A 20,831-nucleotide genomic window follows, 5' to 3' on the forward strand; every position below is an offset into this window, starting at 1 on the left:
TAGGCTGGCACCACCTTCAGCTTGTACTATCAGCAAATGAAACGCGAACAAGACAATTGATCTCAACGGGAAGCTCGGTAACAGCTGAGGTGATTTTAAATCGAAAGTGCAAAAACCCTTCTTCACAAGTGTTATTCAACCTCGCTTGTATTTCTTCTCCAGGAGATAATATACTGGTTGTTTCTGTATTGCCACCTCAGTTTTTCTGTTCGCGTTTCATTCGCTGCTTATAGTACGTCTTATTAAACCTCGACCAAATGTTTAGGGGAATCCCCCAAGGTGGAGTAGATTTGTAATCATCATCATCATCATCATCATCATCATCAGCCTGACTACACCCACTGCAGGGCAAAGGCCTCTCCCATGTCTCTCCAATTAACCCTGTCCTTTGCTAGTCGCCGCCACTGTATCCCCGCAAACTTCTTAATCTCATCCGCCCACCTAACTTTCTGCCGTCCCCTGCTACGTTTGCTTTCTCTTGGAATCCACTCCGTTACCCTTAAGGACCAGCGGTTATCTTGCCTTCGCATTACATGCCCTGCCCAAGCCCACTTCTTCTTGATTTCAACTAGGATGTCATTAACCCGCGTTTGTTCCCTCACCCACTCCTCCCTCTTCCGATCTCTTAACGTTACACCTATCATTTTCCTTTCCATAGCTCGCTGCGTAGTTCTTAACTTAAGCTGAACCCTCTTTGTTAGCCTCCACGTTTCTGCCCGTAGGTGAGTACCGGTAGGATACAGCTGTTATATACTTTTCTCTTCATGGATATTGGTAAGCTACCATTCATGACCTGAGAGAACCTACCATACGCGCTCCACCCCATTCTTATTCTTCTAGTTATTTCCCTCTCATGATCCGGATCTGCGGTCACTACCTGCCCTAAGTATACATATTCTCTTACTACTTCTAGCACCTCGATACCAATTGCGAACTGCTGTTCCCTTGCAAGGCTATTGAACATTACTTTGGTTTTCTGCATGTTAATTCTTAGCCCCACCGTTCTACTCTGCCTGTCTAGCTGATTGATCATGCTTTGCAGTTCTTGTCCTGAGTGGCTTAGCAAGGCAATGTCATCAGCGAATAGCAAATTACTCAGGTATTCTCCGTTAACTATTATCCCCAACTCTTCCCATTCCAGTCCCCGGAATACCTCCTGTAAGCAGGCAGTGAAGAGCATTGGCGAGATCGTGTCTCCCTGCCTGACACCTTTCCGTATTGGAATTTTATTGCTGACTTTATGGAGAACTATAGTAGCTGTGCAATCGTTATAAATATCTTCCAATATTTTCACATAGCACTCTTCCACACCCTGATTCCGCAATGCCTGCATGACAGCTGAGGTTTCCACTGAGTCGAATGCTTTCTCGTAATCAATGAAGGCTATATATAGGGGTTGGTTATATTCTGCGCATTTCTCTATCACCTGATTGATAGTGTGAATGTGGTCTATTGTCGAGTATCCTTTACGAAAGCCTGCCTGATCATTTGGTTGACTAAAGTCCAAGGTTGTCCTGGCTCTATTAGCGATTACCTTAGTAAATACCTTGTAGGCAACGGACAATAAGCTGATTGGTCTGTAATAAGGGAGTAATTACTCATATGGTAGGGCTCTCGCCCTACCATGAGCTTGCCGTCCCGCTTAGCTCAATTGGTAGAGCGACTGCTCCGGTGAAGCGGTGGTCCCGGGTTCGATCTCCGGACCAGGACGAATTTTTCTTTAACTACGAAGATTCTGAGAAAGCTGTATAGCTTTCCTTTGTAGCCGTATGGCTGCGCTCGGGTGGACGTCAATGAGTAATTACTCCCTTATTACAAATCTACTCCACCTTGGGGGATTCCCCTAAACATTTGGTCAACACTGTTCCCACTTCGAGTTATTGTTCAATTCGCTCTCGCCCTACCATAAGTTTGTCGTCCCGGTTAGCTCAATTGGTAGAGCGACTGCTCCGGTGAAGCGGTGGCCCCGGGTTCGATCTCCGGACCAGGACGAATTTTTCTTTAACTACGAAGATTCTGAGAAAGCTGTATAGCTTTCCTTTGTAGCCGTATGGCTGCCCTCGGGTGGACGTCAATGAGTAATTACTCCCTTATTACAAATCTACTCCACCTTGGGGGATTCCCCTAAACATTTGGTCAACACTGTTCCCACTTCGAGTTATTGTTCAATTCGCTCTCGCCCTACCATAAGTTTGTCGTCCCGGTTAGCTCAATTGGTAGAGCGACTGCTCCGGTGAAGCGGTGGCCCCGGGTTCGATCTCCGGACCAGGACGAATTTTTCTTTAACTACGAAGATTCTGAGAAAGCTGTATAGCTTTCCTTTGTAGCCGTATGGCTGCCCTCGGGTGGACGTCAATGAGTAATTACTCCCTTATTACAAATCTACTCCACCTTGGGGGATTTCCCTAAACATTTGGTCAACACTGTTCCCACTTCGAGTTATTGTTCAATTCGCTCTCGCCCTACCATAAGCTTGCCGTCCCGGTTAGCTCAGTTGGTAGAGCGACTGCTCCGGTGAAGCGGTGGTCCCGGGTTCGATCTCCGGACCAGGACGAATTTTTCTTTAACTACGAAGGTTCTGAGAAAGCTGTATAGCTTTCCTTTGTAGCCGTATGGCTGCGCTCGGGTGGACGTCGATGAGTAATTACTCCCTTATTACAAATCTACTCCACCTTGGGGGATTCCCCTAAACATTTGGTCAACACTGTTCCCACTTCGAGTTATTGTTCAATTCGCTCTCGCCCTACCATAAGCTTGCCGTCCCGGTTAGCTCAATTGGTAGAGCGACTGCTCCGGTGAGCGGTGGTCCCGGGTTCGATCTCCGGACCAGGACGAATTTTTCTTTAACTACGAAGATTCTGAGAAAGCTGTATAGCTTTCCTTTGTAGCCGTATGGCTGCGCGATCGGGTGGACGTCAATGAGTAATTACTCCCTTATTACAAATCTACTCCACCTTGGGGGATTCCCCTAAACATTTGGTCAACACTGTTCCCACTTCGAGTTATTGTTCAATTCGCTCTCGCCCTATCATAAGCTTGCCGTCCCGGTTAGCTCAATTGGCAGAGCGACTGCTCCGGTGAAGCGGTGGCCCCGGGTTCGATCTCCGGACCAGGACGAATTTTTCTTTAACTACGAAGATTCTGAGAAAGCTGTATAGCTTTCCTTTGTAGCCGTATGGCTGCCCTCGGGTGGACGTCAATGAGTAATTACTCCCTTATTACAAATCTACTCCACCTTGGGGGATTCCCCTAAACATTTGGTCAACACTGTTCCCACTTCGAGTTATTGTTCAATTCGCTCTCGCCCTACCATAAGTTTGTCGTCCCGGTTAGCTCAATTGGTAGAGCGACTGCTCCGGTGAAGCGGTGGCCCCGGGTTCGATCTCCGGACCAGGACGAATTTTTCTTTAACTACGAAGATTCTGAGAAAGCTGTATAGCTTTCCTTTGTAGCCGTATGGCTGCCCTCGGGTGGACGTCAATGAGTAATTACTCCCTTATTACAAATCTACTCCACCTTGGGGGATTCCCCTAAACATTTGGTCAACACTGTTCCCACTTCGAGTTATTGTTCAATTCGCTCTCGCCCTACCATAAGTTTGTCGTCCCGGTTAGCTCAATTGGTAGAGCGACTGCTCCGGTGAAGCGGTGGCCCCGGGTTCGATCTCCGGACCAGGACGAATTTTTCTTTAACTACGAAGATTCTGAGAAAGCTGTATAGCTTTCCTTTGTAGCCGTATGGCTGCCCTCGGGTGGACGTCAATGAGTAATTACTCCCTTATTACAAATCTACTCCACCTTGGGGGATTTCCCTAAACATTTGGTCAACACTGTTCCCACTTCGAGTTATTGTTCAATTCGCTCTCGCCCTACCATAAGCTTGCCGTCCCGGTTAGCTCAGTTGGTAGAGCGACTGCTCCGGTGAAGCGGTGGTCCCGGGTTCGATCTCCGGACCAGGACGAATTTTTCTTTAACTACGAAGATTCTGAGAAAGCTGTATAGTTTTCCTTTGTAGCCGTATGGCTGCGCGATCGGGTGGACGTCAATGAGTAATTACTCCCTTATTACAAATCTACTCCACCTTGGGGGATTCCCCTAAACATTTGGTCAACACTGTTCCCACTTCGAGTTATTGTTCAATTCGCTCTCGCCCTACCATAAGTTTGTCGTCCCGGTTAGCTCAATTGGTAGAGCGACTGCTCCGGTGAAGCGGTGGCCCCGGGTTCGATCTCCGGACCAGGACGAATTTTTCTTTAACTACGAAGATTCTGAGAAAGCTGTATAGCTTTCCTTTGTAGCCGTATGGCTGCGCTCGGGTGGACGTCGATGAGTAATTACTCCCTTATTACAAATCTACTCCACCTTGGGGGATTCCCCTAAACATTTGGTCAACACTGTTCCCACTTCGAGTTATTGTTCAATTCGCTCTCGCCCTACCATAAGCTTGCCGTCCCGGTTAGCTCAATTGGTAGAGCGACTGCTCCGGTGAGCGGTGGTCCCGGGTTCGATCTCCGGACCAGGACGAATTTTTCTTTAACTACGAAGATTCTGAGAAAGCTGTATAGCTTTCCTTTGTAGCCGTATGGCTGCGCGATCGGGTGGACGTCAATGAGTAATTACTCCCTTATTACAAATCTACTCCACCTTGGGGGATTCCCCTAAACATTTGGTCAACACTGTTCCCACTTCGAGTTATTGTTCAATTCGCTCTCGCCCTACCATAAGTTTGTCGTCCCGGTTAGCTCAATTGGTAGAGCGACTGCTCCGGTGAAGCGGTGGCCCCGGGTTCGATCTCCGGACCAGGACGAATTTTTCTTTAACTACGAAGATTCTGAGAAAGCTGTATAGCTTTCCTTTGTAGCCGTATGGCTGCCCTCGGGTGGACGTCAATGAGTGATTACTCCCTTATTACAAATCTACTCCACCTTGGGGGATTCCCCTAAACATTTGGTCAACACTGTTCCCACATCGAGTTATTGTTCAATTCGCTCTCGCCCTACCGTAAGTTTGTCGTCCCGGTTAGCTCAATTGGTAGAGCGACTGCTCCGGTGAAGCGGTGGCCCCGGGTTCGATCTCCGGACCAGGACGAATTTTTCTTTAACTACGAAGATTCTGAGAAAGCTGTATAGCTTTCCTTTGTAGCCGTATGGCTGCCCTCGGGTGGACGTCAATGAGTAATTACTCCCTTATTACAAATCTACTCCACCTTGGGGGATTTCCCTAAACATTTGGTCAACACTGTTCCCACTTCGAGTTATTGTTCAATTCGCTCTCGCCCTACCATAAGCTTGCCGTCCCGGTTAGCTCAGTTGGTAGAGCGACTGCTCCGGTGAAGCGGTGGTCCCGGGTTCGATCTCCGGACCAGGACGAATTTTTCTTTAACTACGAAGGTTCTGAGAAAGCTGTATAGCTTTCCTTTGTAGCCGTATGGCTGCGCTCGGGTGGACGTCGATGAGTAATTACTCCCTTATTACAAATCTACTCCACCTTGGGGGATTCCCCTAAACATTTGGTCAACACTGTTCCCACTTCGAGTTATTGTTCAATTCGCTCTCGCCCTACCATAAGCTTGCCGTCCCGGTTAGCTCAATTGGTAGAGCGACTGCTCCGGTGAGCGGTGGTCCCGGGTTCGATCTCCGGACCAGGACGAATTTTTCTTTAACTACGAAGATTCTGAGAAAGCTGTTAGAGATTCTGAGAAAGCTGTATAGCTTTCCTTTGTAGCCGTATGGCTGCGCTCGGGTGGACGTCAATGAGTAATTACTCCCTTATTATTAAGCCTCATTACGATAGCTGCCACCCTCTCGTTAATACTGTAAATTCCATGTTGCAAGCTATATTTTGATGGATGAGGAATCCTACGCCTAGTTCTCGCCTGTCCGCTAATCCACAATAGCACAGTATGTACCCCCTTTGTCAAAAGTAACCGAGCAACAAGTTCCTGCTTCTCAAACGTATAACGGAGCATTTACAGCAGCCCTAAAGACCGAACGGTGCCATAATGTAAGGACAAGGTCTCACCTTTCTTTACACAGAATCAGAGCTTAAGGGCTGCCATGAGTGATTCGCTACGCGGCTAAGGAAGGAACCACCTGTGCCAGGTTACTTTTGTCAAAGGCTGTACAATGCCGCCCATTAGTACTGTACACGCCTTATCTAAGCCCTATCACAACCCATTTAATACCCGCTAGTTCCTCGAACAGGACTGCTAGGCTAGCCTCATTGGATAATTGTTCTAGCGTTAAGCGTTGCCAGATTAAGTTTCCACTAGTGGCCTGTCCGGAGTTAATGACTCTTAGCACCCTCCGCTGCGTGACAGCTCTGACCGTCGCCCCGGTCAGTTGCGGCTCTGCCGCTGGGCACTGAGGGCCGAGGGTTAATTGGTTAGTTCATAGAAGCCAAGTACTACACCAGGGTGGCCAAATCCGGTTCTGGTGAAGGAGTGCGCTGTCGGTTCTGGTCACAAAGATCAGCCCGCACCCGAGGCCTGGTTATGCAATTCCGTCGACGTAAAGAGTTTTTTTTTAACCCGGTGGAGAACTGCGCGGCACCAAGATTCGAACCCCGGTCTTCTTGCACGCAAGGCGGATACTCTACCTCTACGCCATCGCTGCCATCTGGAAGACAGGGTTCATGTTACTCGGAAGTGGACAATTTTCTTTTGTTCGCGCTGGAATACGAGCTGGCACAAGACCATCCGATTCATGCAGCCATGCGTTCTGCTCGCGCGCGCGACTGAGCACAGAAGTACAATGAACACCGTGGATACATGAGCCACATCCACCTTAGAATCGTTGAGGGGACGAGAGTTCACAGTTCAGACGTACACAGTGGACTTTGACATGCAAGTCTGCCTCGGAAAAGGCATTGCACATAGCATCCTTAGGAGTCCGTTCCAAAATGCAGGTGAATACGTTAGACTGCAACAACAGTTCGGACTGCAGGCGAACACAGTAAACGGTTCCCTCCCGTGTGCCTTCTGCTATCTTGCTAGCAAGCACCTAAGATTCTTCATCTGGGACCTCTAAGAAAGGTCCCAGATGAAGAATCTTAGGAAAGCAGTCTCAAAGAAGTCAGGGCGGGCACAAGAACGACCTCACAGTATTAATATTTTTTCAAGCTGTAGTAGAAAAAAGTTTAAGGGTCGTTGTATTTCAAGCCTCAAAATGTGGTTCAACTGTGTGCGAGTAAAAGACGCCAGTACTTTCCAATATAAAGCATGTTGTGAACACTTCGCAGTAGCCAGCCTAAACTACACTCTTAAGCGTGCCTCAATCCCATAACCCATTTTCCCTTGAAAAATTTGTAGCAACTCATCCCTAGTAACCACATTCACGTGACTGCAGTTTCACATGCTAGTGCACTTCCCCTAGTATCGCGGCTCTAACGTGCACTGGTTAATTCACGACGGGCAATGCGCCGATTACTGCTAATATTTCAGGGTACTCCAATGTAGCTTATAAAAAAACACAGGATTGCAAAAAATTACATATTTGCTGCCGTTCCCAGCTGGACTGCTCATAAATGTGTAACACAAGGCAGTTTCCATTACAGAGGCGAAAGCAAAGCTGACAATCCTGAAACATAAGCCCATCCAAGAGTGTTTAGGCGATATAACCCTGCTGAAAAAAAGTTCTATGATGCAATAACCTTATAGATCATTCATCGTAGAATATCATCTGTATGATATATCATACAATTCGTATGATATTCTATGACATATCTCTATGATGAATGTATGATTTTACAGAAATGTATGACATTTGAATGATAATTTCCTATGGTTTGTATGATAAGTCTATGATATTTATATGATAAACTGTATGAGTTTATTGCATCATACAACTTTTTTCAGCAGGGAAGTAGTAACGCTAGATGGTAAAATGAAAATACCGACTAATGAATAAGGTCGAGCACTTAAAGTTTGAAAAGCTTCAGAAGCTTAACCTCAGCTCAAAAAAAAAGCGTTAGAATGACACGTTCGGAATGACAAAACATGGGCGATGAACATCATGGACAGAAATGCGCGACAAAACTAACAAAGAAAACTAACATAAAGAAACAGAACATCCATGAAAGCAGACCAGAGCAAGATTCTATAAAGTGCGCTGTAGTATTTGAGACCGACCTATCCTAATAAAAATGCGATGCTGTCAAACAGGTACAGGAAATTATAACAGGCATAAGGATCACATTAAAAATTTCGGACAAGTAAACAATAACATCGTTGACAACGGTGCAGCTGCGCAAATAACGGTGAAGATGAATGATCCATCATATTCACCACACGGCGCACTGGCTTGCCGTCGTCATGGGCGACTGACGCGGGCACCTGAAGAGGTCTTCGAACTGGCCCGTCTGGCGAGCGGGTTCGTCGCAGCGGCGCGGGTCATGTGCTGTGCACATCAGCAGGCAGCTGTTGAAAAGCAGCCGGTTCCCTTCGCCGCCCCGATGCTCCTTCCGCCTTTTCCCCAACGCCCGAAGCGCCGCGCCCACGGCCATCACGTCCGCCAGACGCGACGAATGCGAACGCATCGATCGGTTCAGGAGCAGGCACCGGCCCACGGCGTCGAAATGGGCCGTCGTCTCTACGTCATGCGGATCTGGCAGCGGCTGCAGCCCAGTCAGGCCGAGGCTATGCGCGACGGCCCTCATCACTGCCACGCCTATAAAGCCGTAGTTCTTGGGCCCCGAGTCCTCGTAGTCGAACAGCGGTGGAACCAACGCAGCAGCAGGAATGTACACCGTGTTGTTGGTGCTGAGGACGTTAGGCACAGAGGAGAGCAGCGGGAACGGATCAGTCGCGCGCCTCAACGACCAGTTCCAAAAAGCCCGCACGGCATCAGTGTAGTCTCGCGCAAAGTTGCCCGTACCCGGCGGAAGGTACTCGTAGTAGTTGTTGAGCTGCGACGTACCGTTGTGGCGCGCGGGTACTCCGAGTACGAACTCGATCCCGTAGACGCGAGTGGTCATGCGTTCCTGCTGCTTCGAGGATAGCCAGCTGGCCTCGGCAAGGGCGGTAATCATGTAGTCCCTGACGCTCTGCAAGAAGAAGCTGATCTTGGCCTGGTGCACAGCATCGTGGCTGGCGATCAGGAACGGGGCGTGGGCCGCGAGGCCGGCCACTCGCTCGACGCAATCGAAGCAGCTGTTGACGAGCGTCTTTTCCTCGATCCCAGTCTGAGCACCGCAGGCTCGCCGGTGTCGAACAAACTCCCACGCCACGTACGCCTTGACGTTCTCAATCTGGAGTACCTCTGCCAGGAATGGAAGCAGCGCTCCGTTGCCCACTTCGATGCGCTCAGCCTCGACATACTGCAACGTACCTCCCTGGTTCAGCACTTCCATCAGGGTTGCTGAGCTTAGCCCGAACCTGTCGAGCTCCCTGACGGCTACAACCTGCGGAGAGTATGCACGCAGGTTTCCCGCTTTTTTCCACGCCGTGTACACGCGGTCCCTGACATTCAAGATGTTCCGGCCGATATCGGGAGTGTGCGACTTCTCTGAGGCTTCCGTTGCCACTGGTGAGCGACGTCTTCGGCGGCGGCTTGTCGAGTCCCTGGACTCAGCGTACTGCAAGTACTGCGCGTTCGTCTTGAGCTGAAGGCGCCTCTTCACTCCTCGGCGCGTGGGAGCGACGTCCAGCCAGAAAAACGCGCCGTCCTGGTAGAGGGCCGCCAGACGCGTCGCCAGCTCACCAGCGCTCTCGTTGGTGGTGAGGAACGGTGCGAGCTCAGCGACGTCCACGTCGTGTCGGTTATTACTCTGCGCTTCACCGTCGGGCTCTGCGCTCTTGCGGCACGCTTTGTATAAAGCAGAGGTGCGGTCGACGGCGGTCCAGTTCTGGTAACGCCTCGGTCTCCAGGTGGCCAGGGCTTCGGCAGCTAGTGACCGTAAGAAGCCCCTCACGAGGCTCTGGATGGGCCGGCCGTAGCACAATCCCTCGCCGCAGACGAAACCGGACAGCCCGTCACACGGCGACTTGTCCGCCCGGGCCATGCAAGACGTAATGAGACCAGCGTAGCGATTGCACAGCGTCGAGTTGCAAGAGACGCCGCCCAGCAAGTCGCCGCCGGGATGAGGGAGTGGTTTGGTGTCGTTGCGGTCGGGGCTCCAGTTCCACATGCTCTCCAGCAGGAACGCCAGGCCCGTGATTAAGACAAGAATGACCACTGCGATCATCGTGGCCAATATCCAGCGGTGGAACTCGATTTCGCCGCCCACCTCGTATGTGTTGGCCGTCGACGGATGACGCGCTGACGCCACCGAAACCCGAAACTGCAAACAACCGAGAGATAAAAGAGGGAAATGCGGTAAGAACGACGCAGGCACTGCATTTTGTTCCTCATGGGTCGTTCAGGATCTGCAAACTCGTATCGCCTTCTCTTTTGGATACAAACGGCAGTAAAAAGCACTGTCCAGCCAACTTTCTTATTGCTACAATCAGACACTGGATCAAAGACATTTTACAATGAATAGTGCAAGTAGACAGCCAAAAGGAACATCACTCTGGCACGCGATTTTTTACCATGTCCACGCCTCTGCGGTGCAGTTGGCAGAATGCGAAGCCTGCGAGACCGATGCTTCTCTTTGATAAAGTACTGTCTCCGCCAAATGTAACAAAGCAACGGCAAAAAGTATAATGCAGCCCTTACGGCACCTCTAAACAAAAATGTCTAGATAGTTTAGGACAATGGTGTAGAGGGCGCTGGTTCGGCTCTATAAATAGAGACGCTGGCAAGAATAAAGGGTCTTTGGCTTCCGGTCTTGAGAGCGTTCACTGCTGCGGCTCCATCCGCTAGCATGGGTCCAGGCTAGGCCTAGTAGCCGGCCCAACTCTGCAACCCTGCCATCTCGGCAATCTCTACATGGTGTCAGAAGTGTTTGGATTCTGATTTTTCCTTTTTTTTTGAAATCTTTAGGCTATCTCAAGACCATCTCAAGACCATCTCAAGACCAAGACCATCTGCAGCGCCATGGACGCGTCGTCTTCGACTCAGACGCAACCTCGATTCGCGGGATTGTCTGGCCTAGCGCCGCCACCAGCGTTCGACTTCGATGACCCGGCCTCCTGGTCATCGTGGGTGGAGCAATTTGAAGATTTTGCTGTCGCCACGGGTGCGTCTTCAGCAACGGATGAAGTAAGGATTCGCACACTTCTTTATTGCATGGGTGTTCAAGCGCGCCGCATCCTCTATTCTCTTGGGCTCACCGAGCTGGAAAGCGCGTCGTATGCCGAAGTTAAACAACGTTTCACGGCTCACTTCATTCATCCTGTGAACGAAGTTCATGAAAGCTTTCGCTTCCATAAGCGTGTACAACAACCATCCGAGAGCGTGGACGCGTTCTATTCCACCCTGCGTTCGATGGTAAAGAAATGCAATTACGGCTCTTCCAGCGTAGAAAACAGACTGGTTCGTGACCGCTTCGTTGTTGGCCTGTTCGACACTAAGCTTTCGGAACAGCTTTGCCGAACGCCGGATTTGACTCTCGAGAAGGCGCTTTTACATGCACGCATGTATGAAGACGCGCAGAAGGAAAGCCAGGAACGAGCGCACAACGGTACTTTGCCTGTGCATGCGGACGCCACCGCGTGTCGCAAATCCATAACGAGAGACGCTCGTCGAAACGCTTCGGAAAAACCCTGCAACTTCTGCGGACGCGAAGCTCATACACGTGATAATTGCCCTGCGCGGAACGCTGCATGCAGATTCTGCAAAAAGAAGGGTCATTTTGAGAGCGTCTGCGTCTCCAAGCAACGCTCATCCGCAAGACACTCGCACTCCATTTCTGTGCATCCTATCAAGAAGGAGAAGACGGAGAACGCCAAGTTCGTGTGTGTCAAGGTCAACGGACTTCCTCTTGAATTTAAAGTGGACTCTGGTGCAGAAGTGACTGTGGTTCCCGCCACTTTTCCAGGTATTCCGTCGCGGCTGGACGCGCCGGAGGGTCGCCTCACCGGTCCAGACAACCGGCAGTTGAGGGTTGCTGGTCAATTTTTAGCTACCCTCGAATGGAAAGGTCGCACTTCGCAGCAGAGAGTCTACGTCCTGCCTTCGCAGTCGACGCCACTTCTGGGTTATCCAGCCATCACAGCTCTTGGAGTCGTTCATTTCGTTGATGCGCTGGCACGTTCGCAAGTAAGTCAGGCTCCTCCTTCTCATTCTCCTGGTCAGTTGCCGACGCAGGATATTTTTGAAGGCATAGGGACTTTTGGTGCGGAGTACACTATCCGACTAAAACCGAACGCTGTACCTTTTGCTTTGAGCGTCCCACGTAGGATTCCCCTGCCCCTCCATAACGTGGTTAAAGATGAACTTGACTCGCTTGAAAGACAGGGAGTTATTAGGCGTATTGACAAGCCAACGGCATGGTGTGCAGGCTTGGTGGTAGTTCCAAAAGTTTCAGGTGGATACCGCCTCTGTGTGGATCTGACTAAACTTAACAAGGAAGTTCTCAGGGAAAGGCACGTTTTACCTACGGTTGAATGGGTGTTAGGACAACTAGGTGATGCCAAAGTTTTCTCAAAGCTGGACGCTACTGCCGGATTTCATCAAATCCGTCTTTCGGAAGATTGTCAGGAATTCACTACATTCATCACGCCTTTTGGTCGTTACTGCTACTGTCGTCTACCGTTTGGAATAACATCTGCTCCCGAATTCTTTCAAAGGGAAATGGCTAGAATCTTGGAAGGCCAATCTAATGTTGTTAATATGATTGATGACATTCTTGTTTTTGGGAAAGATAAAGAGGAACACGACCAGAAGTTATCTGAAGTTCTGGATCGTCTAAGCAAAGCAGGTGTAAAGCTTAACAAAAGCAAATGTTGTTTTGGCCAGCGGCAAATAGAATTTCTAGGCGTAGTTGTGAGTGAAAATGGTATTTCTCCGAGTCCTGACAAGCTTGAAGCTATCCGTTCTTTACCAACTCCGACAGATGTTCATAGTGTTCGCCGGTTTCTTGGTATGGTGAATCACATTGGTAGCTTCCTTCCAAACCTGTCACAGGCTACAGCACCGATTAGAGAACTTCTAAATAAGCATAGCGACTGGTACTGGGGTCCTATGCAAGAGTTAGCATTCAACAAGGTCAAGTCAATGCTCACGTCTTCACTGTGTGTAGCTAAGTATCATCCAAGCTACAACACCACTCTGTCATGTGATGCCAGCTCTTTTGGCATTGGCACAGTTCTTTTGCAAGAACAGCCCACTGGTGAGCTACGTCCTGTAGCATTTGCGTCTCGTGCTCTGTCAGAGGCAGAAAAACGCTACAGCCAGACCGAAAAAGAGGCTCTAGCAGTGACATGGGCAATTTACCGGTTTGACCAGTTCATTCGTGGTATCTCCTTTATTGTGGAAACGGATCATCAACCTCTAGTAACTCTTCTAGGGAAATCAGATCTTGACATGATGCCACCTAGGATTCAGAGGTTCCGTATCAAACTGATGCGATATCAGTTCCGAGTTGTTTATATGCCTGGCAAGCAGCTTGCTACTGCAGACACGCTGTCTCGCACTCCAGTAGCTTCACCTCCCCAACAAGTGGATATGGTCGAAAAATTCTTACAGCTGCATATTTCAGCAATCACTGAGACTCGTCTAATCAGTCCTGATGATGTTCGCAGCCATCAACAGCATGATGGAGAATGTACCCTTTTAACTCAATACTGTACTCAGGGTTGGCCGCGTAAGGAAAGGCTTCCACAATATATGAAAAAGTATTGGGAGTATAGAGGTGATTTGTCCCTCATAGATAATATTCTCTTTAAGGACCATAGACTTGTCATCCCTGCTTCTCTCCAAAAGGTGACATTAGAACTTCTCCACGAAGGTCACCAGGGTATCAATAGAACTCGCCAACGGGCGCAAGAAGCTGTTTGGTGGTTTGGCATGTCTCAACAGATCCGTGACAAGGTACTCATGTGCCGACAATGTGCTTCAACACGAATCCCTCGTCAGGAGCCACTTATGGTTACAAAAACTCCTTTGATGCCATGGGAGGAGGTTGGCATAGATTTGTTCAAACACATAGGTCATGATTATCTGTTGGTAGTCGACTATTACTCGAGATATCCAGATGTCATTCACCTGAAGAATACAACTTCTGTTGATGTTATAAATGCCATCAAAAGCATCTTTGCTCGATTCGGCATACCCAAGCTAGTAAGAAGCGACAATGGACCTCAGTTCTCTTCAAAGCTCTTTTCCTCCTTTGCGGGTCAGTATGGTTTCGAACATAGAACGTCAAGCCCTAATTACCCGCAATCGAACGGTGAAGTTGAGCGAATGGTTCGCACCATCAAAGACATCTTCACCAAGTCTTCAGATCCATTTCTGGGATTGTTGGCCTATCGTAATACTCCGGGTGTCACTGGTTACAGCCCAGCGCAGCTATTGTTAGGTAGAAGATTGAGAACAAGGTTGCCAATGGCTAAGTGCCAGTTGAGACTCAAATGGCCGTCATCTACGACTTTCCACTCCAGGGATCGGCAGGCTCGCCAGCTTCAGAAGAAGCATTACGGCAAAAGGCATGCAGCCAGTCGTCAGAGAGATCTAGAAGCTGGGGATCGTGTTTGGGTCCGAGACGTAAAAACTCCTGCGGTGGTACTTAGTCCAGCAGCCCGACCGCGCTGCTATGTGGTGGAGACGCCGACTAAGGTTCTAGTCCGCAACAGGATTCATTTGATGCCTTTTGTCAATGACATTTCTGTTCCGCAGTCGACAGAGCTTGTGTGGAATGAGAACGGGCACTCGACCTTGCCTACTCAAACTCAAGCAGCATCAGAGGAGTCCTCGGGCGCAAGCACTGAACCTCAGGCTTCAAGCACGCTGTCGTCTCCGACAAATGCACTTGACAGCAGCCCTGTTTCTACACCACCTCGAGGGTTGCACGGTCCCTCACCTCATCGTGAGATGCTTCAGTCTTCGCCAGAAGAAGTCCTGGACGCTCTCCCCTCTTCGTCACCACCTGGGCGCACTACAAGATCCGGCCGACGTGTGAGGACACCTCGCAGACTGAACCTGTGAACCTGTGTGACTGAACCTCGCAGACTGTGTGACAGTGAGCTGTGTCGTGTGCGTTATGGGGGTCAATGTGTCGGGAAGGGGAGATGTAGAGGGCGCTGGTTCGGCTCTATAAATAGAGACGCTGGCAAGAATAAAGGGTCTTTGGCTTCCGGTCTTGAGAGCGTTCACTGCTGCGGCTCCGTCCGCTAGCATGGGTCCAGGCTAGGCCTAGTAGCCGGCCCAACTCTGCAACCCTGCCATCTCGGCAATCTCTACAAATGGTTCTCCTCACATTGCACAGATTTGGATCCTAAGGGGCATGATTTAATTGCCCCGCTATAAGGGTAAGAAACAAACCCCACTGTTTGCTTGCTCTTAGCAAAGACTGTACATTAGACGAATATAGGAGCTACTCCCAATGCCTTTCGGTTTTACGGCTTTTTGGTGCCGGGGCAATAATACGAACCATGGGGGACGTCGTAGTGGAGGACTTGGGATTACTCTCGGCCACCTGGGGTTCTTTAAGGTGTTCCAAGATCTACGAACGCGGTTGCGGCGACGGTAATGTAATTTATTAATAATTTTCAAGTTCATCGGCTGTCACAGGTAGTGTCGAGGTGGAGCACAGACTCGTACGCGAATATCAACTGCCCTCGCGACACTGCCGCCCCAAGCGACGGCACCGCAATAAGCCCCTTCCGAACAAGGAAAAGGGCGCCTCAGAGCTACGCTCACAACGCCACTGATTGGTGGCGGCGAAAAATTCTGAGCCCCTTAGCCCTCAGGGATAGGTTGGAGCACTTCCTTATGGCTGCCTTAGAGTCCCTGTGTGAGCAAATGGAACGTGGTACCGGTTACACCGCTGCTGCGAGCGCAGAGAAGCATGACGGTAGGCGGCAGACACTAACCTGGGACTCCATCGATAGCGGCGGTAGCTCCAGGCACCCGGGACGTGGGACACGGGGGGCGGTTCAGCTTTTCCGGGGGCGGAGTAAGATGGCGCCTGCTCATACGCTCGAACTGCTTCTTCTGGAACTCGTGGACAGCGCTGTGCACGGGACTCGCTCGACTTCTTCTTTGACTGCCGCCCGCAGCGCGTGAGGTTAATAAAAATAACGAACCTCGGTTGGTCGAAATTATCCGGAGCCCTCCACTACGGCGTCCCTCATAGCCTCAGTCACTTTCGTACGTTAAACACCGTAAAATCAAAATGGCGCGCTTTACTTCCAAACATGTGCGGGAAAATAAACGGGACAAAATCATCTTAAAAGCAACTTGACTAGCCCCAACACCAATGTAGTGCCTGCAGCAAGGCACTGTAAAAGCAGCAATGAGAAAAGCGTAGAAGCAAAAAAGGCCACGTACTCAAGGCTAAGTGCTACTAACCAACTAATAAAAGGCTAAAAAGGATAACCACACCTCAACTTTTGAAGCCGTGTGAAAATCTACCAAGTGAAAATTGTTGCACGGACGGAGGAAAGGCGTGTATTGTGTAAGATTAGCTATGTTCGCGCAAGTGAAAAAAAAAGCACTCCTTTTACTGAGCACGTTAGGATGAATAACAGATGATGGTTGATATGAGGTGTGGTTGGAGACCTTAAAAGGTTCATAAGGTTTTTAACTCCGAATTCAAAAATTCTTCTAAAATGCAGTGTTTCTGTACTACTGCTGTACATTTTTGCCGCAATTCAGAAGCGGGTGAAGTCGGACTTGCGGGAAGAAGGACAGTTTCTACAGACTTTACTATAACGTGCAGAACTGCCCAACCAGTGGAAGGGTGGGAAATTGAAATTCGCTGTGGCTTAGCTTGGTTAAGCGCGGTAATTGCGAAAGCAATATCCGTACGTATACGCCATGGTACAGCTGGTAGTGTAGCTGGTGGTGGTGCTTGTGGTTAGACTTGTGGTGATGCATCGGTTATACAATCCATTCCAATACAATTCAATCCAATTCAATCCACTCCAATCCAATCCACTCCTATCCAATCCAATGTAATCTACTCTAATCTAATGTAATCTAATCCAATGCAATCCAGTCCAGTCCAGTCCAATCCAATCTAATGCAAACAAGGTCAAATGAAGGTCAATGGTGGTCACCGCCGCGGCACGGCAAAAGCGTGAAAGTGCAAGTAGTATTGCTTTCGCAATAATGCATGGGCTCCCCCTGGACACCACCGCAAGATACAAAATGGAGGGATACCGGAAAGCAACTGAGTGAAAGGCCACCAGCACGAGGTTGGTTGTTCGTGACGTTTTGAGTGAAGACGAAAGGGCAAGGTGTTGTGACGAAAACAACAAAGCTGGCAGTGGCGCGGGACGGAGCGCTCGCGCTAGGCCAGCGGCCAATAAATCTTCTCATTGCCAACAGTCAACTCGTCTCACTCTTCGGCCGGCCGCCACGTAATACTGTTTTGCATGCTTGGTATGGAACTTGAGTTTTCAAATAAACCGCTCTCTACTCTACAGTCTCTCTATGTAAACCTCATTTAGATAGTTTGTGTATTAACTGTGAGTTCATCCTGGCAGAAGTTGTGCACCTTCACAGAGCGTTGTTACTAAAGAAATATATTCTTTCCTAACGACACACAAACCTCTGCGTATACTGAGTGATGTAGTAATATAACACCTGCAGCACCGGTGCTGCAGATATTTCTCAATGATATCTGAAAAAAAAAAACAAGGAAATAGCACCAGCCTAACAGCATCGGCTACTGAGGATGCCTCTCGCCTAGGTGGACTGATGCCGTGTTTATAACCTCCGACTGCCTGAGAAGTCTTCTTCGTAGATGACCTTTTCTGAGTGAGAAAATGCACATCCAAAGCTGCAAGACTATCAAGACACTTCCAAGGACGGACCAACGCAGTGGCGGGTAAAAATGCTTTTTTGGTCACCTGTTGAAGTTTGCGCTAACCCAATCTGGGATTTCGTTTTTCTAGCGACTGAGGTATCGCTATTTGAAATTTCATATTAGTGGTCTGGACTAAGGAGAGCATACGCATTAGAAAGAACGCTTTTCAAACGTTTGAAAACTTTGTTCGCAGTTCGTTTTCTAAGGCTTGAAGCAGCATGCATCGGTCACGGACGGTAATTAATGCGTATTTCTTGCTTTCCGGAGCACGTTTAAAAACAAGTTTCCAATTAGGTTATTTGGAAACCCAGAAATCGGAAAATGCAACAACGAGAAACCCCACTACTTTGTCGAACAGCGCCGGTATGAACGAAAACATCTTCGACGGAGGTCCGTTTGGTTAGGTTTTTGAGATAGTTGAGAGAACAAAAACTGGCGCCAAGGCAACACCCCGCTGCTCTTGGCACACTTTAGTCACCCCTGAAGAAGGGACAGAGTTGGTCCCGAAACTTTGGGCAAAATTAAAATATTGGTTGGCGTCAGTTTTTTTTTCTCTCAACTAGCGCCGGTTTCGCATGCGCCTTTCTCTTTACCCCCGCACACGTTCCGCAGCGCGTGCTCGCCGGCAGCCTTAGCGCTACTGTAGTGCCGCGTCTCTCCACCAAGGGAAAAATCCAGCGCTAGCGCCGCGGAGCGAACTCCAGCTTGGGTTCCGTTTCCGCGGGGACCCTGGACGTTTAGGGACAGCAACGGGGCTTTAGTTGACCGGGTTGAGCTTTCCCTGAAGCACTCCTTTCATCTTGCCGGCGGAGGGAGCCTTCGGTGCTGAGAATACAATGAGCCAGGCGTCATAGGCGCGCAGAACACGTTCTTTTAAACAAATCGAACAATCAGGGTAGACGAGCGACGCCAAGATCGAAAGCCCCGTGACGAGGCGCGCAACCTGACACCTGCCGCGGGCAGGCTTCCACCAGCGCTTTACAACGGGTTCATCGGCACCAAATAAACAAAATAATGCGCGACAGGCAACCAACAACGCAAGGAACAAGGCTGATTGCGAGAAATTAAAATGAAGGCCAGTCCGCCATAATCTACCACCACCCGAATTCGGACAGCTCTAACGCCACGCGCGACGTTGAACTTTGTCATACTGTGCCCTGCGAGTATGCATAGGTTAAAGCGGAGGAATGCCTCTAGTTGATTGCAATCAACAATAAAGCCCCAACTCGATGGACACATCTAGGCGCACGGGCGACACGCCTACGCGCACGGGCGTACGCTGGAGCCTGTCTGCGCATGTGCGAGGCGCGACGCGCGAGCAGGCGCGAGCGGGGCACAGATATCTGTGCATGTCAGATATCGGCGTCTGCGCACGGGCGCTCGCGCGGGCGTTGGAAGCGGGGTCCGGTTTACAACAATGGGAGGAGCGCGGAGCTCTTGGGGACTCTTTTCTTCTTGGCTTGAAGCTCTTTCAGATTCCCCCAAGTTTTCTTGGAATTCTTGCAGCTCCCCAACCATCTTTTGTTCACTGCTTGACATTCTTTCAGACGGCTCGCGATTGGGAGCGAGCCAGCACCAGGAGCATGGAGGTGCATGCCACTTTTTGACGCCCGTCGCGGCGCGTAGTGGGCGCGCAGGCGCTTCGCGTGCACGCCTCGGAAGTGTCCATCGAGGTGGGGCTAAAATAGGCATGCGCAGGTATTTTTATAAGGATAGAAGTGGCGGAGGGATAAAGTCCGTGGCAGCGCCTGGTCATGTCTTCTGGATAGCAGGGTAGAATATGGGACAAAATATGCATATGCGCCCCCCTTCCTCATGCAAATTACAGGCGGATACACCCCCCCTCCCTGCGTGCACGCTTATGTCTGTTACAAAGGTAGCGGGTTTGAACGCAATCTGAAATGAAAGAAGTACTCCCTGCACACGCAAAAACGACGCGAGCGACACCCCTAATGCGTCTCCGCTTCCCTGGTTCTTTTGTTTAATGAAACCTTCGCAAAAACGGCAGCGCGATGGGCGATGCAACGTTTCGATCCAGCCCGGTTCAGGAAGAGGAGATGCTGTGCAAACTGAGCACCCGATAGGCCGTTCAAGCGGACCAGCGGCCCGCTCGGGAGCTTGTCGGAGGCGGTCGAGTGCATCAGGTGAAGAGGATGTCCTCGTCGCGGGCATCGTCCAGTATGCTTGACGGCTGCTGCTCCTGCTGTTGGCCGGCTTCCCCCTTGGGCTTCTGCAGCGCCAGCTCGGCCTCCCGGCGCAACCTGAGCTGCTTTTTCTTCTCTTGTATCTTCTTCAGCCTGCTCGACCGCGCCACGCAATAAAGCAATAATTCGTTAGAAAGAATATACCTTTTGGCATAGTGCTTACTGCTTCCTGCGAGCCGCCACAGCGCATGCTCTGATTGGTCCCGACACGGCAGGCGTGCGCGTAATGGACGGGAAGGTGGCGCCATCTGGTGGCCTCAGGGTAAAATGCGCAAGCGCGGTGGCGGCTCGCGGGAGTCGCGGTACGCAGTGACGGCTTGCGGTACGGTCAAGCGGTACGCGCTATGGAAAAAGTGTCTACGAAACTTTACGAACAGCTACTGTGCATTTATGCTATCGCACTATTTCATCATTATCATTAGTCTAACTATGCCCATTGCCTTACAAAGGACTCTTCCATTACACAACTAATCTTGCCCTATGGCAGCTGCGGCCATCTTGTCCCTGCAAATTTCATAATCACATCTGCTGACCAGATCCTGTCTCCCCCTGCTACGCTTGCCTCCATCTTGAAATAGACTGCGTTACACTGACGGACGATCGGTTACCTGCCCTTTACGTCACACGCTCTGCTCAAGCCAATTTCATGTTTGATTTCAACCAGGATATGATTAACTCGCGTTTGTTTCCTGATGCACTCTGTCCGCAACTTAATTTCAATACTTTTCGTTAGCCTCCGTCCTATTTGCGCACAAGAAAATCAATCGTAAGATAA

At 49.9% G+C, this 20,831-nt stretch overlaps 1 protein-coding gene across 1 annotated transcript; it reads right to left on the reverse strand.

Annotated features, from left to right (window-relative positions):
• Window positions 1-7,107: 7,107 nt before the first annotated feature.
• LOC149333085 (uncharacterized) lies at window positions 7,108-16,242 on the reverse strand. The gene is made up of 2 exons (XM_089558554.1): window positions 15,913-16,242; window positions 7,108-10,277 (listed from the first exon to the last, which is right to left on the reverse strand). The coding sequence occupies exons 1-2, from the start codon at window positions 15,922-15,924 to the stop codon at window positions 8,280-8,282; spliced, it is 2,010 nt and encodes a 669-aa protein (XP_089414680.1). The 5' UTR covers window positions 15,925-16,242; the 3' UTR covers window positions 7,108-8,279.
• Between the last annotated feature and the right edge of the window lie 4,589 nt (window positions 16,243-20,831).

The sequence above is a fragment of the Amblyomma mixtum genome, chromosome 8 (genome assembly GCF_055824585.1).
Source record: "Amblyomma mixtum isolate Tamu chromosome 8, ASM5582458v1, whole genome shotgun sequence".
NCBI classification, from domain to species: domain Eukaryota; kingdom Metazoa; phylum Arthropoda; class Arachnida; order Ixodida; family Ixodidae; genus Amblyomma; species Amblyomma mixtum.